Source organism: Sinohyriopsis cumingii, chromosome 2 (genome assembly GCF_028554795.1).
Source record: "Sinohyriopsis cumingii isolate HCF-2022 chromosome 2, ASM2855479v2, whole genome shotgun sequence".
Lineage (NCBI taxonomy): Eukaryota > Metazoa > Mollusca > Bivalvia > Unionida > Unionidae > Sinohyriopsis > Sinohyriopsis cumingii.
Genome location: NC_142962.1, coordinates 50,372,862 through 50,400,830, shown reverse-complemented (window position 1 = coordinate 50,400,830; position 27,969 = coordinate 50,372,862). Strand labels below are relative to the sequence as shown.

The window sequence follows — 27,969 nt, the reverse complement described above, 5'->3', positions numbered from 1 at the left end:
TGCTGGATTTATTACCAGTTTCTCTTTTTTTTTCTATTTTCTTGCCCTATTCGTACCCAGATGAAAATTATAAATTGTGTATACATTAATCCTACCTGTACTACTTACTAATCGATACTTTGTATGTATCCAGTGTAGCTTGAATACTTAGAATATGTCTCGGTATTTACTACAGGTTGTTTCATCGCGTATGAATGTGCACAGTGAGTCTAAGGACCATAGCCTTGGAACAGTTTTTCCATGGGGATACTAAACAATATAAATCTTAAAATCAAAATTACTTCTCTCTCTCTCTCTTATATATATATATATATATATATATATATATATATATATATATATATATATATATATATATATATATATATATATATATATATATATATCCGGCCAATGTGGGTACATGAGAAAGCTTGGCAGTAGCTTCTTGTGGGTCGGTAGTTCTTTCCTGGGTTTTCCCGGGTTCTTCCTCCACCAATAATACTGGCCGCCATCTATAGACTATCTTCTGCTGACAATTGGCGTTAAACCCTATAACAACAACAACAACAACAACAACAAGACCTGCCTCCCTAACTACATGCATGCCTGCAAACAGATACGCATTCATATATACATACAGGCGGACAGAGAGACATACATATGTATATTATAGTTATAACACCTAAAACATCTCTTTATTTCTCTAATGAGATAGTCAGAAGGCGAGAAACAAATGTTTTTCTCACAATATTATCAAGCTTTCAATATACAACATATACTAGTGAAGCTGTGATTCCTTAACAAATAATTATATACACCTTCTACAGCAGTATAAGAAAATCGATTGCAGAGCAAATTCTGCCTCTGGCAACCCAGCGTTTGATAGAGGCTGAAAATCAATGAGGCCGTTGCCAAGATATGGGGCGGCAATTACCAGCTTTATGTTTCATGATTCCCTGGTAAAATGAGGGCACGATTTCACTCATTCCGAGACTTTGTCAGATGGTCTCAACGGAGAAGCTTAAAGATGTCATATTCTGAGGAAAACTCGGCTGAGAAGTAATCGAAGGTAGGTATCAAACTAAGTTTTTACTTTTCAAAATCATTTTCTAGTACTGATTCCATCTGTGGGCTAGGAGTCCGGAATTGGATGGTGAATTTCGAAATGGAGATGGGGGTGGGGTGGTTACTGAATAGTTTTAAATGATGGGAAGAATGAATACTCGGACTGAATGGTAAAGACATATTAATCGACACCATTCCTGACACACCATCTTCCAACCAATAAAAGCAACAGTGTTTCCTATCTAATTCAACCTACGCAGAAACACTTTTTACGTACAGGATTTAAACACGTCGCTGAGAACAAGTTTGGGGAATCCAACGAGGACGAAAACTATGACTAATAATTAGCAGATCATTCACGTTTTATATTATTAAATTGGAACAATTTGAAATTATCCATTTTTTTAAAGTAGAGAATTGCATATTATTTTAGCCATGATTGAGCATGGTTTACATAAACCAAAGAAGGCATTGCAACGCATTGTTAATATAACTGGTATCCAGGTTTTCTAGAGAACGCTACTACACTTTACCAAAATATATGGTTCCGATTTATGTAAACTTAAGTCAGCTTGTGAAGATTTTCACCATCTTATTTGTGAGTTTCAAAATCTCTGTCAGTGATGTATGTGAGGGTTGATGTCCTCTGTGCTTGGATATAAAGTTAGATATAATACTATTCAAATTCACGGAATAACCACATCTCTTTTTTAAAAATCATTTTATAGACATTTTGTATATGGATAAGTTACGTTCTCGCATCGCAAAGCTCTTCCAGTTATTAATAAATGATTGACCTTCAGTATTGTTCGATGTCTTTTAATTATGCATTGTATTTTTAGTTTCAATTTTCGGTCCATAACAGAGGAAACGTTATTATGGGATGATATTTGTCTATAATTGATGTTTATTTCGCTAGAATTATATATAAACCACAAATTAATTTAGATGTTGCGAACATCTTTCACTGCACTTTTAGCCTTACTCCGAGAGAAAGTTCGTCAGTAGAAAAATAGAGCAATGCTACCTGTATGTGAAAGTTCATACACTCTGGGAGAAAATTGTAATAATAGATTAGCAGGATGCTTCTGGGGAAAAAAAACATTCAAAACTTCATTATAAAACCCAAACTCTGATATATTGCTACAGATACTTACAAGCCGTCAACTCAAGGAATCAGACAAAGTTATAACGTATGTCGTACAGCCATTAATCATCACGTATGTTCCAGGAGAATATTTTAGGCCGGGATATAATGATAGAACGTTTATGGGGCATACAGTGATGTTGCGGATTGTAATTCATTATATATGATCACTGTCTAATGAAATCGGATATACTTCCTCCTCGAGACATATGCTCACAAATAATTTTGGAGAATATGAAAGTATTAATCTCGTTAGTTTTTTTGCCGGCAAAGGAACACAGCTATAATCAATAAACAGGAGTATTGCACCTGGGCGCCTTGAACCCTTGAGCGTACAATGCAATTACCATAGATCTGTTGACTGTACTTTACCATTTTATACCAGTAACTTTTATGGTTACCACTGATTTACGTGACTGTATTTAAATTTAGGAATTTTATTTGCTCTTAGGAAAAGAAGACGTGAGTAAATATCAAGGATATGGACGAAATATAAATCCTTGAAAAATTACATGCCACAAGTTCAAGAGGCTTTCCATTCAGCTCATGCATTTTATGATCATCGACCGTAATTCAGCTTGCAATGTTAAAGCTGAAAGTTACTGAATCGATTGACGACGCCGTCAATCTTCGCTCTTTTTGTCGTGGTTAATAAAAAGGTAATGTTTGCTTTATCGATTTCTTGGAGTCTGTTCTCTGATGAAAGTAAACTACTGTATTCACATTAACAGATTTCACAAGCATACATTGCAGAGCCGGATCGTGGAGAGGGAGTTCCGGGGTTTTCAGACAAACCCCCTCCACGGCTAAAAGAAGGCGTACACACACAAAGTATACACTTGTCATTTGAATTGGACCATCGTTTTATTTTTACGTATGTTTATTGGGTAGTGTGCACACTTTGAGAAAATAGACAGATGACTTTTGCTTAAGTGCCCTTTCGAGTAAAGTCAGGGCCCTTTTTAAATTTATTCAAACCCGCTGCCCACACCGACAACACTTGACCTGATCCGGCCCTGTAGTGTAAGGTATCCGGGCCTGTAGTGTAAGGTATTGATTCTGACTTAATGAAAGGTCTGCATTTTATTCGTCCTCTTGTGTTTCTTTTGTATGCCTCGTATTCTTAGAATCATTTCATGTATCAGATCCCTTATTTCCTCAGATCAAATTTAGTTACACACACACACACACACACTTAATTAGGTAAGTGAAAAACGTCACATCAATTGTGCCTATACATGAGTAGACAAGTACACAAACAGAAACATTCAGATTCTACAACAATGTCAGTCTATACAAACTAACTGACTATGTATATATATAATCTCCTACGCAGTCAGTCATGCTTCTGAATATGACATTTATGTCAGCTGAGTTGAATCATAGAAGTTGGGGCTGACATTCAACAAAATAATCTTACCTGACCCTATTATTTATCGGTAGCATGCATCGATTCGAGTGAAATACGTGGTCAATACACACCTTTTCCGTTACATCTCCACATGTAAGACATAGTTTTCCCCAGAAGACGAATCTAGTATTGTTGTTTGTGCAGCTTGTACATTCTTATACTATTTTTAAATACATGATCGTGGTCGTTATTTATTTACAAAAATGCCAATAATAGATTTAAGATTTAATTTAGTGCGCCCTTTTTAACATTACACAATGCATATATGGCACTCGACTTATGAATGACATGGGAAATAGACGTCTTCAACTGAAAACAATATAAAATAGGTGGCGACACTCACAGTCTGCCTATAAGAACAGAGAACTGATAATGCGAGTTGAGACATGCAAATGTCAGAGTGTTATACTGCTATTGATTTGCAACAATTCAAGCATTTACTTGCAGCATTTTTTGATTCTTTTCATTCTCAGCATGCCTTTAACTTGAAAGTGAATTTATGTTCATTCTAAATTTAGATTTCTGTATTCCACTGATGGCATAACTAAGTTTGATAAAAGTTACATCCGTTGATGAAAAGTACCACGCATTATTGAACGCAGCTTTGACAGTTTTACACCAGATATTTCTGCAGAAACTAATCAATTACATGACAGTATCATTGTATAAATTCTCTCCAAATGAGATGTAGAAATTGTCACTGCCTTTGTGTATGTCTGAGATTCGCAAAGACTATTTAGCTGTGCACGGATTGTTTCAGCATAACGTAGTTCCCTTGGTAAAGTACATCAAGCATCGTGATTTTATATTCCTGCCTGTTTTTATTATCTTTGTTGTAATAGGTACAACGTTATAGGTCTCGAAAAAGTCTCCAGTGAGTTCTAGCTCATGCTGCATTCTACTGAGGTAAGAATTGTTTTCTTGCTGTTTCGGCTGTGAAGAATGTTGCTGCCATGTCAACTGAGACAATTCCAACTTTATTCAAATTTGTATAGCTAATTTATATATATATATATATATATATATATATATATATATATATATATATATATATATATATATATATATATATATATATATATAGAGAGAGAGAGAGAGAGAGAGAGAGAGAGAGAGAGAGAAGAGAGAGAGAGAGAGAGAGAAACTGTTGTCATTATATTTCATGAACAGAACATTTTCATTCGGTGAAAGGTAAATACAGGGCAACATGATAGCGATGATTTAGAACCGTGAATATGTTTTGATCAACAAGCAATAATTGCTACAAACATACAAACTAAAAAATTTCATAATGGCTTGTCATTATTTTAATCATGCTACCTATATATTGATCTGCTGTAAAGACAGTCGACAAGTAATTAAGTCTCCAAAGAAAGGAAATTGCAACCAGATCTCACTACTTTCTAACCCTCAAGTAAAGGATATGAACATGGCGTGATTATATCGTGCATGGGCATAAAAAAATAAGTCAACCACATATACATTCTCTCTCCCCTCTCTCAAATGTAATGAACATTTTCAACGTTCTTGTACTGCACGTTGTCTTTAATTATTCTGTCTGTGAAGCCACTTTCAACTCACTCATGCTCACTCAACTGTCCAGAAGGTCATTATTTCCTATCCTACAGAAATAAAAGAGCCAGTCAATGCGTTTATTTTTAAGTGGCGAATAAGAATGCTATTTAAAGTAACCGAATATTGCTAGTTTCCAAAAGGTGTTCAAAGTAAACACGTCAATTATTGTATATTCATATCGCATTATGCCATATCCTCGTCTTCGCTGTTGTCATTATCATAATAAAATTAGTTGTGACGTTCCCTGTAACTTGTTTTATGCTCTGCGTATCTTATTTTGGGGGCCCCGGGTGGCCGAGTGGTCTAAAGCGCTCTTCGTTACGGATCACTGCCATCTCACCTCTGTCTGCGGCGGTTCGAGTCTAGGATTCAGCCAATGTGGGTATGTGAGAAAGCTTGCCAGTAGCTTCTAGTGGGTCGGTGGTTCTTTCCGGTGTTTTCCCGGGTTCTTCCTCCACCATTAATACTGGCCGCCATGTATAGCCTATCGTGTGCTGAAAAATGGCGTTAAACCCAACAACAACAACAACAATCTTAAGTTTTTGGTTTTTAATTTTGAAAGCAAGCTCTTGATGATTCTGATAAAAATTAATTGGAACCTAAATGCAATTCCCATGCCCTTTGAATAGCTGATATTTTTTCTTTGCACATGTCTTTTTAAGTGAAATATTTACAGTTCTAAAACTGAGAGAATTTAACGAATTTTGTGTACAACAGCGTTATTGGAAGAAAAGTATATGTAAAATCAAATCGAAAAAGCAGACGGGTGATGCTCAGTTTCACTGTTCATTATATACAAACTAACAAGGCAATAACAAAATGCAAAGAAGTCGCGGTTTCATCGTCTGCTTCAATCGTGTCATTCTCGTGGACATCCACTGATAAATGAAACCTGACAAATTATTTTCATTTTGTAAAGTGAATCAGTTGCCAAATCTTTCTAGAAATGTATGAATTATGTCCTTCTAAGCTAATCTAACACCGTTAATCTTCCTGTACACAATCTGATAATGTTACATTTTCAAGAAGTTAGCGGACGGCATTAGCAAAGCAATCCTGAAATTATTACATAATCAATATAATGTACAAAGTTCGTTTCGAGTGATCTTATCTATTTACTGTTTTTTCCTGACCCTGAGATTGGGATATATAACAAATACGGTTATGTGGTCCCTTCAGGGAGAATGTTTTTTTGAACTAAAAGAATATATATTTGTTAAGCTTTGTTATCTTTTGGATCCTTTGGTAGTTTCATATATTTCCTTGGGCAGGTCACTACACTGCAAAACGCCTACCCCCTTCGGGTACTATCATACAATGAGGATAACGTTTTCAGTAATTATTTCAAAGTCATTTCATTGGTTTGTCTACAACCAACATCTTGTTTATACATGTAAGGTGGACTTGACCCATTGAGATTGTTTGTTCAGATTTATCCCTCGTGAACACACACACACACACACACACACACACACATTTATAAACATCAACCAATCTTTATGACATATTGTCAAACTATGTTATATAAACCGCATTCCCTGCAATTATCAAACATTTTCTCTGGTGGTCAAGAAAATGCTTCATCAAGTTCATATCAGAACATTTCTGTCTTGCACAGTGAAAGTAGACATACTGCTTTTTTCCATATGAAGAATACTGATATTCTGAAGTTGTTTAGGGAGTTTATATTATATATAATTTTCTAAGTATGAAAAACATTCTGATTTATATAATATTTGAAGTCAGTATATGAAATCTTCCGTTATGAAACGGTTGTCAATTTAGGTAGCGCACTTCAGTTCCGTCCTTTGCATCGGGTTTAATTTTTAAAGAACCAGAATTCCAGCTTTTGTCGCTGGTTATTCAGACTGTCTAAACCAGCCCTTGCATTGCTTAAGTATTGTTAAAAGAACTTTGAATTCCCTTTCATTTGGTGCATAATATTGATAGGTATAATTTGGGTTATAGAGACTATAGCTTGGAGTTACTTCAGGTGTGCCCCTATTAAAACACTGCTAGCACCGTTTGGTCATTTTCACTTCATATACTTCAAAATGTAAATTGTACGAAAAAGAGTTCATAACCATTTTATTTAATACTTTTTTCAGACTGTATAATTCATTGACTTCACTTTCGGAGGCTAGTATTGCCAACTTTAACAAAATTCTTTTTCCCTTTTTAATAAAAGCTAAAGTAAATTGACAACCGTTTCAGAACGGAAGATTTCATATAATGACTTCAAATATTATATAAATCAGATTTTCTCTGGTGGTCAAGAAGTTGCCCATTGGATTAGTTCAGGCAGATTTTTAGTGCACATGGGAGACGCCATTTGATCGGCTATGTTCTTAGATCAGGCACAATTTCCATAATCCAACCACAACATGCTACTAAAGCTTAGCCACAGTACGTGAAAGTAGCATAGAGGTATGTCAACATTCTCCCCACTTGTGCATGCTACACATGCTAAACTTCAACTTACACCTGTCACCCTGTCAGAAGTACATAATATATGTGGCGCAACCATAACAATTCAGAAGGTTGTTTTTCATATTTAAGAAGAAATTCATGTTTCTGTAAGATCTGGGATATTAACCGGTTGTTAAATTTCAGATTTAGAAGGCATTCGGTGTTTAAAAAGAATCGGAAAGATGAACACATTTGCTTTTGGATCAGTTTGAATGTAATGCAAATATACGAATTATGGTTATAATTTCATCCGTAAAAATGAATGCTCGAGATGGTTATTTGGGGTGTTGCTATGGCAGCCCCAACAATTGTTCGAACCGTCTATATACATAAACGTGTAACAATATGTCTTCTTAATGGTATTGATGTAGTTCAAGCTAATTGTAAAGCAAATCATCACGTACGTGCACGTCTTCACCGTATTTTAGAGACGTGGTTGGTTATTAAAAATATACAGGGCAGGCCTTGTCACTAATGATGCGCCATGCTGCTATTGATCAAACAAGTTACTTCAAAGCCTGCAAAGTTGTCGATTCACAGGTAATGAGATTTCTAGGATTTTCGATCCATGCCACATTTTCAAAATGCTGATCGAATTTATCGAGCAAACATGTACTTCTGAGTCTCATTTTCAATTCAGTAGGTCCACTAGCAAAGATATTATTTTTTTTAAAAAACAGTTGCCAGGGTGACCAAAATAATTTGACAAGAAATCCACAAATTCGACAAGACAAACTGGAAAAAATTAATAAACAAAACAGTCTAAACGCTGGCTGTGTACAAATTCTTTTTTATTCTCATCCAGAAATTTGCTTTACGTTTTCAGAACAGAACAGAACGTTTATTCAGTATTCTAGTCCTACAGCCCAACATAAAGAACATTATATAACACAATATAATACACAGCAAGCTGTAACGTTGTTGTAAAATACACATGGTTAGGTGTTGATATTAATACTTTTTAAGAGCTCATCTCTTCGTTTAAAAGCAATATACAAAAATATTCGAAACATTTGTAATTAGGCTTATTTTCTGAGCGGACATTAAATTTGTAAATGTATTTACTGATGGGTTGATATTATAGATCTCGTTTAGATATTTCCGTCTTAAATTGGTGTAAGAAGTAAATATGCTTGGAAATGATACTTATTTTCTATACACTTTATTTAAGATAGAGCATGCAAACTCTTGGATTTCTGTCCATGTTAGTGTGTCTTCCTCAATCAATCATTAAATCATGTTTAGAACATCGAAAGGATGCAAATGCCTTTCTGAAAATAAAAGGCAGACCTAATGTTAAATCTTTCTCAATATCCAATAACGACTTGTACTGACTATAATAAACATATTTTCTAGAATAGCCATGTTACTTAAACCAGATCTGTAACATGGAATCCATTAGACGTTGTTTTAAAAAAAAAGAAAGAAAAAAAGTTTCTTTCACCCAGCTAGCCATGTATAAACAAAACCAAGAGAGAATAAACCATTTCTGTATCATCTATATACAATAAGACCAGGATCTCTGGTAATTCTCTGGGAAGAAAACACCATATTACACTTGCTGGTAATTTCTGAACCAAATCAACAACAAAAAGACCAAAAAGAATTTAGACGCATAATTGTCTTACTCCCACATTGCAATTAAACTATCTGATTAGTCCATTTTGCGTTCGCACACAGCTTTTCAAACAAGAATACGTTGGGTTTTTTTAAACATGGTTTATTATCTTGTACACGATAAAAGGCGTTTGAATAATCAATAACTAAACAGTAAAACCTACCGCCAAATTTACATGTATACTTCTGAAGAACTGCATGAAAACGGAATACATTATCACAAATACTGTAGTGTTTTCTAAAGCCAGCCCGAAATTCATCTATTATATCATTACTTTATGGCCATATATCAACCGTTTGTTCAAACTAGGTGTGAATATTTTGCATTTATTAGAGAAATTCTCATGTAATTGCTCGGGTCATTCATACTCCCGTTCTTAAATATGGAGTATATAATAATTTTTGACCACTCCTTTGGAAATTCCCCGGTTTCAAAGATCTTGTTGAATATCACACTAAGAAATGAAACAGTACGTGGTAAAGTCAATTGGTAATATATGACCGAAATGTTGTAGGGATGTGGAGTTTCATTTTTCAATGAGCTAACACTATCAACTATTTCTTAAATTGTAATTGTTTTATTCAGTTGTAAAGTGTCATGGTCATTTCCTACAATACCATCCTCGTCATTCATATGTTCATTTCTTTTGGACGTTAATATCGAACGGACATTTTCTTTCTTCAAGTTTTCCTTCTTTCACTATCTCTAGCTGCTATCAATTTACATGTAATTTATCGTACCCTACTATAAATCCATACTATAGATTTTTATATTCATTCACAGGTACTGCAGAAACAAGTCCATAAAGTTAACCGAAATTGCAATTAAGTTGCCAATACAGCCGCCAATATACATATTCGATGAAAACTCTGTAGCTTGCGAACAACTCTGCAAGTGTGGTCACCCTGCAAGTTTGAAGTCACAAGCCGTTTGCAGAATTTCGTTAAAGGTTTGGCATATATTTCATCATATTATAGTGATTACGTTATGCACATAACCGTTAAATTTAAAAAACAAAAGAAGCGAGAAAGAATGTATGACAGGTATTGACACATCCTGACAAATGCAAGAAATTTGTTACTCTTTACTCAAATGGAAAGTTAACATTAAAATTCTTGTACAGAAAAGAGACATTGAAGAGATTTTTTTTTTGTATGAAGAGTGAATATGAACATCCGATTCTCGAAAGTGAATGCGAATATTTTTTTGAGAGCGTCGTGTTCAAAACCTGGTAAACGGTATTGTAAAATTAAAATGCGAGCCTGAAGAATACGACCATTATAGTTATATAGATCTTTTTTAATTATCGCGATTGACTTTGAATGTGGTGGTTTTCTACCCACTATTGGATTTCCCGTATCTCACCTTGACCCATCTAAGCAGACCAACTTCCGCTGCTCGTGAAGGATGCAGCTCCAGGACTAGGACTCACCGTGTCGACGGAATATTGAAAGCTCTTAGTCTGCTATATTATTTACTGATGTTAAATTTCAATTCCATTTAGCAGTTGTGCAATGCCAACACATACATATATGCTTTCTTCATCGTTGTCCAGAACCTTTAAATATTTATGACTTACTTATTTACTAGCCTACTTACTTGTACAGTTCATTAGTTCTTTATTGTTGCAGTTCTGTATGGCACATTGACCACAGAGTACAAGGACGTTAAAGGAGATAGCCATGTCAGTATTTGTCGTGACCGCTGTGTACATTTTGTCCGGATTTCATGCTGTCCTGGGTCTAATCAGTGTTTGCGTTGGAATCGTCGCCAGTATCAAGGCAGAGGTCTGGATGGCGCACAATGTTTCTCCAATATGGAGTGGGGCATTTGTAAGTGGTGTGTGTGTGTGTGTGTGTGTGTGTGTGTGTGTGTGTGTGTTAATGAAACTTACATAATTAAAACGAAAGGAGAGTTATTCAGATATCCGAATGACTATGTACCTATATAAATATTTTCCCCATAAATACATATGATATTTAAAATTAACATTTGCACATAACGTTTTCCAGCAGGACGATAAGTACGCATAATATGTTAAAATTTCCTTTGAACGCATTAGGAGATACTGAATGGAGGAAAAATCACACGTTTGTCCCTGTTCATATTTTCTAACAGCAATTAGAAGTAAAAAGTATATCTCCTACAACATCAGATCTACCTTACACTTTGGGTAACCATTTCAAACATCTCTCAGTTTCAGTTATACCTGTTGCGATTGCTGTTGTTTGCGCCGCGTTTTAAAATGCTGTCAGATTAAATATCGGTGCGTCAATATTTCAAAAATAAATATAAACATATCCCGTTTTCTGAAAAAACATTTTTTATTTTGCTATAAATAAATTCATCACTAAAAAAGAAAAGTGAATTTGGTTACGAGTATAGTGAGATAAGAAATAAAATAAATATCAGATGTTTTTGTGAGAACTATTTAACAAAGGAAATCTACTCGTTATGCTGATCTGTACCATAATGTGTCCGAAGTAAATTCCACCTAAACAGTCGTAATTGGCGCGTTATGTTAGATTTAATCGACTTACTGCCTTTAGCAAAGTTATTATAGTCAATTCCAGATTTTGTACTAAAAGTTCATCTCATAATATCTTTTTCTAGTTCATCATTACCGGAATTCTGGGAGTTCTTTGTGCAAAACGAAAATCTTCCTATGTGGTAAGTTCTAAGTTCAATGTATGTAATACAATTTTGTCCCATCTGTTACTTGTTCCAATACGACCGATAACATTAAGCTTGTAACTGTCTTTGAATTGTTGATACATGAGCTGTTTGAGGACATAACGTTATGTCATATTATAGCCGCCAATTAGACCAGTGAGTGACTGGACACATTTTAAACAAGCAGCAACTGCCAAAAGTGGCATGTGAACAAGTGGCTAAGATATTTTTAAAAAAACCACCTTGAACTGCAAAGCTATGACGTAACGGAAAAAGCTCGATCGATAAAGAGATCTTCTTTCTCCAATAGCCATTTCCTTATTTAGTTATATCCGTCGAGATTTTAAAAGGTTTCCTTTCTAAATTTTTCTTTCTTCCAGATAATGTGTTTCACTGCATTTTCTGTTGTTTCCATGGTAACTGCTGTTGTGAGTATTCAGCTTCTGCGTCTTGGTCTAGTCAATTACACGACCGATGGACACACGTTCCAGAAAAAGGACAAAGACGCGTTAATCATTGTCGCCTTGACTACGGCCGGCAGTGAATGCCTCATCTGTCTGCTTTCAACACTCTGTAGCTGTCGAATGGCGAAAGTTGCCAAGGAGGAAATGTGCAAGAGAAGAGAAGGAATGTTCCATGTTAAGGTACTTGGACAAAAAGATATTGTGGTTGTAACCAAGCCCCTCATTGAAAAAGAAGAAGAAACGACTTCAGTATGAAAATAACTTTATAGATTTATGCCGTCTTCCTTGAGTTAGATGAAAGAAATGTCTGTCCATATTAGAAGTTGTTTGCGATTTGTGTACTAGCCCTAAAATGTCTTTCGCGTTTTGAGCATCTTAGCGCGTGACCTTGATGTGATTTTGCACGATCAGTTTTGGGAGTGTTATTTGCCAGTTATAACTTACATCTGAAATTTGCAGGACCAGTTCATCAATCCTGGAAAGAAAGGAGTGACATTAATCAAAATCAATATTCTTTATTTATTGAGAATTAAATAAGAAGCAAGTTTTGATCGTACTTATGACCTGAAGAGTACATGTTATTATGCCTCTAGACCTACATTATATTGTACGTCTTCAATGGAGAATAATTACACTCTCTCCATCAATACATTTTTATATCAAGTACGCAGATAAGAATAGATCTAATGTCAGACATGCCTATATATATATATATATATATATATATATATATAGAGAGAGAGAGAGAGAGAGAGAGAGAGAGAGAGAGAGAGAGAGAAATATGGGAATCTTGGAGGTTATTCCGAAAATTGATTTAGCAATTGCTATGTGTTTACATCATTCCCAACAGCCCCACTTGGCTCGGTTGTAGGAATTAAAATAACTAAGCAAAACTAAATTGCTGTAATATTCCAAATGTATTTGAAACTCGACAAAATTAAAAACCACCCATAATTTCAAGGAAAGCAAGGTACTTGTTCATGATGTAGTACAGACATCCTTACAACCTTTGCAAAGAGCATGCATTATTCATATGCAATCTTCTTTCATGAATATTAGTTGAAATGCATAGCTTTCGTCAAGTATAACAGGTATCATGAGGAGACAAAAGGAAGAATAAAGCACGGCAATATAAATATCATACATATGCCGTACCTACGCTTATATACAAGATATACAAACATATACAAATGTGGACGTAGATAGATTAAGAAATTTGACAACAGAAGAGTATAACAGAAGTATCCAGAGGGTATGTATCTGTCAGTTATATTACAGCACATGAATATTCATATATTTTGAATTTGCGATTTTCAGAAATAATATTGTATTAGCTAGTAAAGTATTCATAAATTAGTACAAAAATTGAACTTCGGGTGTGTGTGTCAGAGAGATTGGGGAGGGAGCTTCTCCTATGTACAAAAAATTTTGTGTAAAAAGTAACATGGAAACAAATGTTAGATGATTCTTTAAGAAAACGTTCAGTTTCTTTCCAGTCACCATAAAAATGTAACCAAATTTCAATTGTTTGCATATATATTCTCAATCTTATAAACTGAGAACAAATCTCTCTCAGGACGACGAAACCCAGGAAACTTTGTTTTAAACCTACTTAAATGTTTGTTTCATGTACATTATCAACAGATGAGTTAGAACATCCTTTGAGCTTTTTATGTGCTCCAAAATATCATATTTTCTTATGCAATGGCAAATCCGTTAAAACCTGTTTCATATATTCATAATTTAAAATCTTGAATCAGTGATTAAGTGCATGTATATTACAAACAAAAAAGTATGCCTGTTTACGAAAGCAACCTAGAATCGTTACATTCATCTTTTACAACAAAGTTTTTAAAGCTAAAAATGGATGAGGCATATTATGTTGTACGTCCATCAAAGCATTTAAAGCTAAATATCCATGAGGTAGCATATGGTGTACGTCCTTCAAAGCATTTAAAGCTAAATATCCATGAGGTAGCATATGGTGCACGTCCATCAAAGCATTTAAAGCTAAATATCCATGAGGTAGCATATGGTTTACGTCCTTCAAAGCATTTAAAGCTAAATATCCATGAGCTAGCATATGGTGTACGTCCTTCAAAGCATTTAAAGCTAAATATCCATGAGGTAGTATATGTTGTACGTCCTTCAGAGCATTTAAAGCTAAATATCCATGAGGTAGTATATGTTGTACGTCCTTCAGAGCATTTAAAGCTAAATATCCATGAGGTAGTATATGTTGTTCGTCCATCAAAGCATTTAAAGCTAAATATCCATGAGGTAGTATATGTTGTACGTCCTTCAAAGAATTTAAAGCTAAATATCCATGAGGTAGTATATGTTGTACGTCCTTCAGAGCATTTAAAGCTAAATATCCATGAGGTAGTATATGTTGTACGTCCTTCAGAGCATTTAAAGCTAAATATCCATGAGGTAGTATATGTTGTTCGTCCATCAAAGCATTTAAAGCTAAATATCCATGAGGTATGTAATATTGTACGTTCTTCAAAGAATTTAAAGCTAAATATCCATGAGGTAGTATATGTTGTACGTCCTTCAGAGCATTTAAAGCTAAATATCCATGAGGTAGTATATGTTGTACGTCCTTCAGAGCATTTAAAGCTAAATATCCATGAGGTAGTATATGTTGTACGTTCTTCAAAGAATTTAAAGCTAAATATCCATGAGGTAGTATATGTTGTACGTCCTTCAGAGCATTTAAAGCTAAATATCCATGAGGTAGTATATGTTGTACGTCCTTCAAAGAATTTAAAGCTAAATATCCATGAGGTAGTATATGTTGTACGTCCTTCAAGGCATTTAAAGCTAAATATCCATGAGGTAGTATATGTTGTTCGTCCATCAAAGCATTTAAAGTTAAATATCCATGAGGTATGTAATATTGTACGTCCTTCAACGTATTTAAAACTAAATATCCATGAGATAGTATATGTTGTACGTCCTTCAAAGAATTTAAAGCGAAATATTTATGAGGTAGTATATGTTGTACGTACTTCAAAGCATTTGAAGCTAAATATTCATGACGTATATTATGTTGTACGTCCTTCAAATTATTTAAAGCTAAATATTAATGCAGTATATAATGTTGCACGTCCTTCAAGGTATTTAAAGCTAACTATCCATAAGGTATATTATGTTGTACGTCCTTCAAAGTATTTAAAACTAAATATCTATGAGGTATATCATTTTGTACATCCTTCAAAGAATTCAAAGCTAAATATTCATGCAGTATATAAATGGTATACGTCCTTCAAAGTATTTAAAGCTAAATATCCATGAAGTATATTATATTGTACGTCCTTCAAAGTATTTAAAGCTAAATATCCATGAAGTATATTATATTGTACCTCCTTCAAAGTATTTAAAGCTAAATATCCATGAAGTATATTAAGTTCTTCGTTTGTCAAAGTATATAATGCGAAATATACATTACCTAAATTATGCTACAAGTCCTTCAAATTATTATGTACATTCTAACTGAATGCTATAGTTTTCACTTTATCTGACTTTAACGATGGAATTCACTCGCAATTTATGTTGCATAAGATGTTCGTATTATGCAATAATTGTTTAGGTTTTTTGTGTTGATAACACGTTCAAATTTCGAGTACCTTTGCATATTGGTAAAAGTTCAATATTTTGCGCATTTTGTGTAGTTTCTATCAACATGCCTGCCTTCTTCGAAATACATTGCTGAACTAAAGCATAATACTTAATAAAAGTTTTCTCCTTCACACCCGTTTACACCCACCCACCCCCAAAAGAATTTTGTAACAAATTTCCTTTTCTTTCTTTAGTGCGAAGGTCCTGCAAATACCAAATACCAGCATCCATATAGTCTGTCAAGCAAAACGATTTTCCACTTTCCAAACTATGGCTATTGTTCTAAATAAATTCATGAGTTTGATCTTCTCAAATTTTTAACCATAACTAAAGAGGTTCTACGTATAAGTTTTGAATGTCTAAATCGGGCTGTTAATAAATGCCATAGTTGCAAAACAGTAAAAGATCTAGATCGCAATGTAGAACCAAAGCATAATTTGCAAACATTTTCCGAGGCGGAACAACCAAAGTATCAACATATTTTTGAATCCATTTTAATTTCAAAACTTAAGTAATAGTATCATGATTTCTCTTCTTTCACTTGCTATAATTTTTGGCCGCTTATTGTGTCTGCATGATGGCCCCCATACAAATTTATTTGCGGGGAAACTCTCATATCGATAAAGAGAAAAATAGTCAAAGTATTTTGTCCTCCCATAGGGATGTGTCATACCTTGCGATACACGATGTTTTTTCATCGCTCGGGTCCGAGCGGTTACCAAGTTCAAAGTGCAAGGAAAGACAGACCTCAAAAAACGCACAGGCAGGTACAATTGCTTTATTCAAATAAACAATACTCTATTGAGAAAAATGACACGAGTAAAATTTTACATTCTAGATATAAAATTAAGCATAAAATTAGTATATATTTTCAAAGCTTACCAACTTCATAAAATTCTGGAATTTCTGCCTTTTAAAATATGATAAACACGATTAAATATCGAATGAGCCAAAGATAACAAAAATATAAGTAACATTTAGTAAAAACCAATATTGATGACTGTTGTTGAAATTGTTTTGTAGGGAATACGAAAAACTATTGAATGTTCACCCCGGAATGCCGACTGATCATAGTGTTTAACTTTGAATGTATTTTATTTCTAAAAGTAATTATCATGGAACATGAACTTGGCAAAAATAATCTAATATTACAATTTCAAATACATATAAATTCCTAGAAAACGATTAAACAACCCATAAAACATTATATTTAACAATAGACATTTTAGAATTTTAAAAAATAATACAGCATGCCAAAAAGAGAAAGTTGAATTACTTTCCATAATATCCTCAAACCACAGTAATACATTGTGGAACTAGAAGGAAAAGACTTTAAATATAAATAAACTAGATTTTTGTCTCTTACCTGTAGGGAAAGGCAGAACTCTAAAAGTGCGCAGGTACACATTTGGGAGCCCGCCTAAATAGAACCTACGGCATAGAACGTGTAGCCTTGCTCCAGAAAGGCTTCAGGTTAAAGCAAATGGATTTACTCTTTTGGTCTGGAGCTGCGAGAATTTGCAAGATTATTGCATAACGCATTCCTTGCTCCAACTAAGTCTGCCAGTAGGCTAAAGCTCATCGGCTGATTTTAGTGTTCGTGACGTTCACAGTACTAGTGTATGTTTTCTACTTACAGATGTAAAGCGCCGGGGAAGTTCCTCACATAAATGAATTTCTGTATGTAGCATCTTACTGTGTGCTGTTACACAACGCACTAACTTGGAATATACGAGGAACGTTGTATATCTCTGTGATGTAAAAAGTATCGCAGCGTTCGACTATAGCACATGCTATGATTTTTTTTATAAAACTTATACAAATTGAAGTTGTAACAATGAAAATGGCATTTTATAAAAAGTAACAACAGTAATTAAGCCCGGAATATTTAGAGCTCTTTTGCAAACTTATTCATTGCTAAATATTCTTTACTTATGTTCTTATTATATTTCGGACAAAGCCTAGCATCAAACGATCAACCTTTTTTAATCTTCCACCAACGAACTGTCGTAAGGAGTGTAACATATACAAACTAGACAATAACAATGAATTCACAATTAAATGTTTCCTTGTAAGCGATTGTTTTCTTGTTTTGCAAACTGATAAATAATTCTTAAAAGCTTGATTTTTTTCAACCCAAACCATAACCAAGCATTCCACCACCCCCACCCCCATGAAAAAGAAACCACCAAACAAATAAGCCAAACAATTAGTCTTCGTCTGCTACTATATACCAAATGTAATTACTGTAATCAAAATCTTTATGTAGTTCTTCCATGAAAATCCAAAATTGTTTGAGTCTCTGTTTCTGTAAGATCCATTCCGCATTGCCTCAGTGTATTTTTTGTTTTCTTTTAGGGACCGAAACAATTTTCAACGTCCTGACAAAAGATTCAAAATTCTCCTACTGACTCAGTACCTGCACTAACCGAATTTGTGTTATCTACAAATTGAAATCATTCTGTGTTTTTTAAATGTATAGCTTTACGGAATTTGAAAATCTAACTTTATGAGAAATTCTTTCTAAAGCAATCATTAATAAATATGTCGACAGTTTGTCCCCTTGTCTTACCAGCTTCAACTGAAATATAAGCAGAACAGAAATCATTGTTCATAAAACGTTCTTATACACGCTTATAAAATGTATCTGCCAGTTTTTAAAATACATTACAAAATGGAATTTTTGGAGTACACCCGACAAACATTTTCAGCGTATCGAGTCAACGACTTTTCGAGATCCACACTTAGCAGAATACCAGAAGTTTTCTCTTATTGTTATAGCCAAAATGTCTAAAGTATTCATATTGTTATCGCCAGAGTATGATAGTTAAGTGAGAAAAATAGTTTCACAAAGCATCTAATATGCAAATCATTTTTCTGTATAAAAAAAAAACTTTTCAACTCTTAACTCACAGCAGCCTTTAACCCCTAATTAACCCACACCTCTTTCCCATTTCAACAAAAGCATACAATACAATACAATACAATATATATATATATATATATATATATATATATATATATATATATATATATATATATATATATATATATATATATATATATATAGAGAGAGAGAGAGAGAGAGAGAGAGAGAGAGAGAGAGAGAGATCCACAACCTAGATAATGTGCTCTACGCAAATGCGATTTCAATGCATCGTGTTTTCTGATGCCATTTTATCAAATAACTCGCAAGTTAGAAAAATGTATGTGCTATTACTTTTCAGCTTGTTTTGTGGAGGAATGCTAAATACTATATTTAGTTTAAAAAAAGCTTCAGATTTAATGTGTTCAATGTTATTTAGGTAATCAATTTACCCAATTTATGCGTGATTATGTGTATATTGATATTTCCCTTGTAAATATATGTACAATACGTGAGCTGCCTAATATATTATTTTCTTTATTCATGTCTATGTTTTACCAAAGACATCGATGAATATAATCATCAAGGTGAAATATTTCCATTCGTGAGAATAAAAAACTATACCTAGAATCACATGTTCTCTCATCCTCTTTCACACACTCACATTTACACACGCCCTTAAATACAAAAGAAAATCAATGAATTTTATACGTGAGCACTAAGTAATCTCTTTTGCTCACCTTCCTTCACAGATGATCTGAATATATAGTAAATAATAATAATAATAATAATAATAATAATATCAATAATAATAATAACAGCAATAATATTAATTATTATTATTGTTGTTGTTGTTCTTGCTATTACCATGCTATTATTATTCTTGCTATTATTATTATTATTATTATTATATTTTTTAAATTATTATTTCCATCCTAATTGTTATTATTTTTATTACTGTGATTTCAATAAAATGTGACATAGGCCCAAATTATGTTTCTTCCAAATCATATTCAGGTTATCCTCTTTCATTAATAGCAAGTACGAAGCTATTCCACGCAATATGACTGTAATATTGCTGTTTATGTACTCTAATATAACAATGAGACAAACAAATTTTACTATTGTAGCATATTGCAAATTTAAAAAGCAAAGTTACTGAAAGAGAAAAACTGGCTTCTAAAGTATTCCTTCAATTTTTTATTTATACATTTTTAGACCTTTCTGATAATTGGCACCATTCATGTGCTGAGGTGCCATTAAACGCTAATACACACACACACACACACACACACACACACACACACATACATACATACATAGAATTTACAACAGAAGCATTGACTGTAATTGATATTATTAAATATCAAGGTGGCTGTTTAAGATAATACAGGATATTGTATCTTTATTTTATTTACTAATTTTGTAATATTGATATGAACATTGATTATTTTCTTTACCTAAGTGTTTACATATGAAATTCATGCCCACAAGATATTTTTGTAAACTCGTGTATTTGTCTTTATTTTTATTGTTTTCTGACAGACAAGGACTATGCCTTTTTTAATTTTAATTGGTACTAACATTTCCAGTGTTTAACGTGTTTACTTCATAAAATTTTCGTTTCTGCTTGATTTTGTTTGGGGAAAGTTTTTCGTTATATTTGTTTCCCTTGAAATTTCTCTCTTAACACCCCGACCCTCAGACATGACGGTTCTGTTTCTATCTTTGTCACTCAGCGAGTGATTTCTTTCCGGAATTAATTGTCCAAACACGTGTCGTTCTAAATGAAGGACAAAGCTCCTTTCCGTCCATTGGACACCAACTTGTTCGACCTTTTCGTGAACTGCATTCATATTCAGATCTTGTACTTGGTTTCTGGTTAGTAGTGGGCAGTAAAGAATTGGATCACAATGTGCTGGAGGCGCGTTCCTAAGTCTTGTTTGGTATATACGTGTGGCGGAGTTACCCGAGAGGTCAGTTGATGGGCAGCATATTTTAATTTTAATTTTCAAAAAGGGAACTAGTCTAGAGAGGCCGAATGGAAAGAACTAAGTCTAAGCCTGAAACTTTAAGGAAGTATTATAAGAATCGGTTCTGTTACATGTTTAAAACTAGGTGCAGCTCGATACACAAATGGACCATAAGTCTGAGCGAAATAGCACGCGCAATCTCTTTAAAAAATGATTTAAAATTATTAACTTGACGACCAAATCCCATAACTGCATTTTACATTAATAATAGTTGCTTGATAGAAATTACTAGATTAAAGGAGTCTTTTAGAACTAGAAAGAATCAAACTCAGATTTTGTTTTCTTTATGTGCAGGATAATGCAGATATGAATGGAAATGAAGTCACTCACTCAACATCTGCATGCGACACTCAAACTTCCGGCCAATCAGAAGATTTGGAAATGAATGTGATAGACGAGTCTGGGGTTAGACTTAGCATTGAGACCCCACGATATGTAGAAACCACACGCCTTAATACCGACCGTCCATTTAGTAGGCAGCAAATATTTCAGATCACATCCTTAGTGCGCGAGAATGAGGCCGCAGAGGGTTTTGATAAGTTCTACTTGGCCTATCCTTGCAATGGTTGACAAATGAAAGCAATACACGAGAAACTCGCGCTTGTTTGGTACATGAACGAGGTATTTCGTTTAAATATTGCATCACAGGAAACGTTAATTTTAGTTAGATCAAATTTGGCACAACTTATATTCTGTTGATTATTACACGAACAACTCGAGCAATGGTCAATGCATGCGAGGTTTGCGCAGGCTGTGAACATTCCAATATCAGAAATAGTTTATATATTTTTCAGAGCTTACATATATTGACTCACTGAAATCATATAGTTACAAGTGCCAAATCATATTTTGTACAATGCATATTAAATGTTTATCGCGTAAAAGAGGAGTTTGATTTCTATTTTACGAACGATTAAAATATTATTCTATCTTTAATTTTTCGTATCTTCATCTTCAGAATTTTGAATTCTATCAACGTTCGCAATGTGAGTTTGCGAAAAGGTTATTTTCCTTGTTTACTTGAGTCTGTAAACAGTGAATCGCGTTTCTCTTTTTCTTATTCATTGTTAACTTGCACAACTGGTAGCATTTTATATTAAAATTTCGATTAGATATGCCGTTTACTTCAAAAAATAATTTTTTAAATGTTGGTACCTTAATGGCAACGTATATAATGTACAAACTTTTGCTGTATATTTCCATAATAATAGAATTAGCTTTTACAGCATATCTGCCTTCAGATTTCGAATCACTTGCAATCCAGGGCATTTAGTGTAAAGATAAAAGAGGAAATTTATGTTTAAATGCATGATAATTTAAAACGTGCTAAATATTAAAATGTCAAACAACTCATAAATTTAAGATTATAGATTCTGATAAGATATAAAGCAGCTATATAAGTACAATTTCGGTGTGATAAAATTTCCCTATTACAGGACACACTTTCTCCAGGACAATTGCAATATGTTAGTGAAAGGAAATCCATGGAAAAATGTCAATGGAAAAACTGATACTTTTATCTTTAGTAATATGGAATAGTCTAGAAGTCATGGAGTGTTGCTTTAATTTAAATTTTCGTTTTGGCTTTATAGGGTTTAACCAAACTTCCTAAGTTCCGGTGTTCTTCAAAACCGATCAATTCTATTTAGGTAACTGACTAGGTTAATGAGGTTAATGAGGTTAATTAGATCCCCTGCAACAGAATTGTCTACATACTGAACATGTACTAAGCGTTAAGAAACTTTAGTAATAGTGATATGTTGGACCATATATACCTGGATGATATAAACGTTTTCTTCCTTCCCTCTTTCAGTCTCTATATGCTTCTATCTGCAAATATATGTACCTAAGTGTCTATCTAACTTGCTTTATGTATCGATCTATAAAATGATAAGATACGTTTTCAGATACACATAAATGAAAACTGGCTAAACATTTTAGTACTGATAACAGCATAAGAGATTTCTCTTAAAATATTAGATCAAACAGACAAAAGTTATTCCTTGTCAATGAAAAATATGAACATAAATTTCACCAAAACTATTACAAAAATATAATTTGGATCATACAAAACATAAAATTTTAAAACTGAAAATGATACCGGTAGTTTTCGTACGCAAGAGCTGGAATTTTTATCACGTCAAGCAGCAATCATAGATGCGATGGGAGAGTAACGAACTAACAAGATTTAAGACTTTGAGTCTATATGTTGCAGATTATCTGTCATCGAATCAAATTTCTGTTTCATGTAACTGACCTAATGGTCATCAGATATTAGCCAAATAGACATAAACAGCTTAAGTGCCAAAAATTACGAAGACCATCTATAATTACTTCAACTTAAATCACTACAACACACGGGAAGAAAACATACCTGAGCTTAATTATGTATCCTATTTATTAATTAGTTAATTTAGTGTTCTTCCATCGGAAAAAAGAAAAGCAGGAATTATACACTATCAATAAGATTTATAGTTTTATATTGTACTTGTGGGTATTCTATTTATAGGAAGAATATAAATAAATAAACGTCAAAAGAATAACATTTTTATTTAATTGTGCGTTGAGCTTCATACATGTAGTACTCACAATTATATATTTCATTATAATCTATATAACAAGTGTATCTTGAAATAATAGAAAATTAGTAATATTGCTCAGTATATCTTAAATTGACATGCCGCCAAGCCGAAGGGGAGAGAAAGAGAGATAACTCTTACAGTATTAAATACTGTTAGGTTCTATGTACATTATTAGTTTAAGGTTCAAACTATGCAATTCGGTATAGTTCACATATTTTGCTGGTGGACTGTATAAACAGATCAATGTAATCATACGTTTATGAACAAAATGAAATATTTCTTCTATTACATTTGTCTGAATGGCTACAGTATATTCTTCGGTGCCACATAGGCTACTGCCATCGAATTATGGCAGAGAGGCATAACGTTTATCTCGAGTGTCCATCTGGTACGGGAAGTAGCTGTCCGAGCATCTAGAGGGAATGTTCATAAGAGTTGCTTCCCGTGTTCTATCTTGCTCGTGTGTGTGTGTGTGTGTGTGAACGTTGCTCTCTCTCTCTCTCTCTCTCTCTCTCTCTCTCTTTTAAGAAAGAGGGTTGGTCAGGCAAACATGTTAAAGGTGAAAGAGGTTTACATTTACCTCTTCATGAATCTCTTCATATATAATATAGCATTCCGTACGTATTCATTCCGTTACCGATATTCTGGCCTAAGTTAAAGCTGTGCTTGCCTATAGTAAAAGTTATACAGGTCATGTATGCGCCTTTATTCAAATTAAAATGAATTTTAATGTTTCTTCTAAATTTTAACACAAAAATAGTTAGTTAAAGGTATGAGCAATATTTAACAAATGACACCAGCAGCAGAGGAGGTGACCAGCCATTTTGCTAGAAAGTCATTTTTGAAACAATAAAGCTTCCTACGATAATGAAAAATAAAAGCATAATAACGCCAAACCGAAGGCTCTAGCTTACTGAGAGTTTCTTTAATTGGGTTAGTTTTTTTGTTACTTTATCTTTGTCGTTTGTGTTTTTCTAAATGTGTATGTTCGTTCGTTTACCCACCGGACGTTTCATTGAGGTCGATACTCCTCTGCTGCTATAAATATAAGAGTAATTAAATCATTATTATATCAATCTCTCAACCACATATTTTATCAAGACATATACGATATCGCGATCAAGGATCATGTAAATGTATTGTTATAAATCCGTGTGGAGTAGACTGTGCTTTTGAAAAGAAGTTTTTAAATATAATCATGTCCATATCCCCACTACACCAAGTCTGATGAATATTTCGCAGAGGATGTGTATCAGCTGCATTAAACACAACTAAAATATTAGTTATCTCTGATCACTTTAGGTATTTGTGTATATCGCTGAGTAACATAAATCACATCAGTACTTCTATGCCTGCCTCGAAAAAATATCCGAGCTGGATTTGATTGTTTGTCCAGCATTGCGTCGTCATATACTACTAAATTATTTATAAATCCATCGAGGTCATCCACCGATGGGGTGTCATCAATATCGATGATAAAATTAATAATATCATCACCCTCTTCGTCCATCAATTTTGCGTTTTTATTAAAATCTTTAAGTACATCGTGACATCTTTGATCATCAACTGACGGAGCTACTCAGTTCAACTTATCCCATTTGAACCATCTCATTATCAAATTAAGCACTAATTGTGCTTTACCCGATCTGGTTGGACCTATTATTATCATTCTGATGGAATTCGGTAATGCTGAAATATGTTTTACTGGCTCTTGTTTTCGTGTCGCTGAGAAATCAATGACATCCATGTTGTACAAATATAACAAATAATATGAATTTATATTATGTTCGATGTAAAGCATCCACCCTTACATGTGGATTAACAGCAATAATTAAAAAAGGCGTGCACTTACAGGCAAATATGTCGAATGTGCCACAAAAATATATATTAATTTCTAATAATAAATTTGGTTGTGATATCGCTACTTCATTAGGAAAATTACCAGGAACTTCATGGGCTAAATACCCAGGAGGAAAACATCTTCCACGATAAAGTTATAGTGGTCCTGGAACCCGACTTGATATTAGACTTGACGAACGAGATAAACCAAGACCTGGAGAGTATCCAATAAATGCTATTGATCAAGCATGTCACGCTCATGATGTAGCTTATAAAAGTAAAGATCTGCAACAACGACATATTGCAGATGTGAAGTTGATTCACTCGTTAAATTCCATAAAAATAGATCTATTAGAGAATCATTAGCTTATTAGTTGGTAAGATCTCCGATGAAAGGTAAATTATTATTCGGGGCCAGTAATTAATCAACCAATTATTAAAATAATGGAATCGATTTATTATAGCTCAAGAGGATATTGAAGGGATAGAGCAGCGATTAGTTAACTCGGTGATGCAGCAAATGTTACACGTTCTGTTGCTGAAATTTGGTTAGCAATGCAGGAAATATGGAAATTTAGCTACCACCACCTAAAACAAATTCAGCATGCACATTTTGATGTCAGTGCTCCTAACGAAGTTCATCAAGCAGATATTTTATTTTTGCCACATGAAGTTATCAAAATTGGAAAACGTCAATCACGTACAGACAAATACGCGTTAACCGTCGTTGATGTTTTAAGTAGATATAAAGAAGCAGAGCCGTTATCAACTAAAACAGCAACTGAAATTTATTTTGCTTTTGAACGAATTTATCAACGAGGACACTTGTTATGGCCACAACTATTACAGGTTGATCCTGGCAAGGAATTTCTTGGTGCAGTATCATCTCTGATGAAAGAACATAATGTCAAAATTAGACGAGGACATACCGCAGTTAATAGTGATCAGGATATTGTTGAACGATTTAATCGAACCCTTGCTGAGCGGTTATTCGGATATAAATTTGCAAAGGAAATATTTCAGAAAGATATGAGATGTTGCGAATGGGTTGCAAGATTACCGAGTGTGATAGCTGCGTTAAATAATGAAATTACTGGAACAACTGCCAAGAAACCAATTAATGCAATTACAAATAAACATTTGCCAATATAACAACATGAATTTTCAAAACAACAAGTATTATGTAATGTGACTGTCATGTATTTCTATGAACCTGTTGAACTTGAAGGCGGTAAAAAAGCGACTGATCCTTTTTGGAGTATTACGACACATACAATTTCTAGCGTGGTAAGATCCACGGGTAGACATGCAATCTACAAACTAGATTCAAGTGCTCCTTAACGTGGATTTGTACGCGAGCAATTACAAGTAATTCTTGAAGACAAACAACTACCACCGCATTCACTTATGTAAACAAGCACCTCGACGTCGATTACATTCAAGACAGGTCAGGATTACATTTTCGCGTGTATGACCAAAATTACTATTAATTCTGTCTATGGTAAATTGTCTTCGATTATTTTTTGAATATCGCCACAACAGTACAGTGTTACAGCTCACACAATGATTATTGTGTCGTTGTTTCAATGTCATGATAAATTCAGCATCGAGATCAAAGTTGCGATTATTTATTTTTTGTCACATTGTTGATAACTAATTTGTTCTTACTATATTATGGCCATTGCCAGCAATGGTTTCCTGAATTTGAATATTATTTTCTGTGAAGTCTATGACAATTCCCGCAACTGAGATAATCTTCTGACTTGAGACACTGCGAGTCAGTGCGTAGGTGTTAACACAATTATTTCTGAACAACTGTTCAAGAATAATTCAATACATGAGTTGTACAAGATTTTGTTTTTCTGACGATCCTGTTATATTAACGTCGATATTCTTTCGTCGCATATCTGCCAGTTGATAACACAATGATACGAGTAGATTTTTAAAAAATTCTTTATCTAGCATAAATAATTGTTTTTGAAGTGTATCACGAACTATCTTTCTACTTGCAACTATCAAATGATTTGGTCTCCATAAATTCCAAAAATTGTTAATAGGAGTTTCTGAAATTATTTCACGCATTATTTCACATTGAATTTTATACCGCTGTAGTCTGATTAATTTCTTAAACTTTCTTAATTCTAGATCAAGTGCTCTATGATCATCAGTTATTTCTTCATAATAATCCACACGTTTTTTCAGCCATTCGTGTGGAAACAATCCAACAAAAGGTGGTGGTTGACCATGATTGCCACACATTATTATAGCAGTACTTTTTGTCAATAACCAATCAAGAAACATTTTTAACAGTTCTAACGAAACGGTACATATTTCATCCCAAACAATAATCCTTGGAATATATTTCTCTCCCATTCGTTCACGAGTTCATTTATCTCCCTTCCATCGAAGAAACTTATGATAAGTGCATGAGTTAAAATTTCTTTCTCTGATTTCTATTGCGAGTCTGGGTGTATGTGTTAATACAACTGTTTCTGAACAACTGTTCAAGAATAATTCAATCACACGAGTTGTTTTACCACAACTTCCAGGCTCATTGAGATAAACTGTTATGTCTAGATACAGGATCATATACCGATAGCGCAGATGATAATTTTGATATT

At 33.8% G+C, this 27,969-nt stretch overlaps 1 protein-coding gene across 4 annotated transcripts; it reads left to right on the top strand.

Moving 5' to 3' along the window:
* The first annotated feature begins 457 nt into the window (after positions 1-457).
* On the top strand, positions 458-21,946 carry LOC149804821 (transmembrane protein 196-like). Of its 4 annotated transcripts, XM_089945005.1 has the most exons (8): positions 458-1,051; positions 2,646-2,853; positions 4,448-4,511; positions 10,051-10,216; positions 10,899-11,099; positions 11,881-11,937; positions 12,321-12,584; positions 21,222-21,946. In XM_089945005.1, the coding sequence occupies exons 5-8, from the start codon at positions 10,950-10,952 to the stop codon at positions 21,495-21,497; spliced, it is 747 nt and encodes a 248-aa protein (XP_089801131.1). In that variant the 5' UTR covers positions 458-1,051; positions 2,646-2,853; positions 4,448-4,511; positions 10,051-10,216; positions 10,899-10,949; the 3' UTR covers positions 21,498-21,946. The 4 variants fall into 4 exon arrangements, with proteins under 4 accessions (XP_089801131.1, XP_089801138.1, XP_089801148.1 ...); XM_089945012.1 differs by lacking the exon at positions 2,646-2,853; XM_089945022.1 differs by lacking the exons at positions 2,646-2,853; positions 4,448-4,511.
* The last annotated feature ends 6,023 nt before the right edge of the window (positions 21,947-27,969 follow it).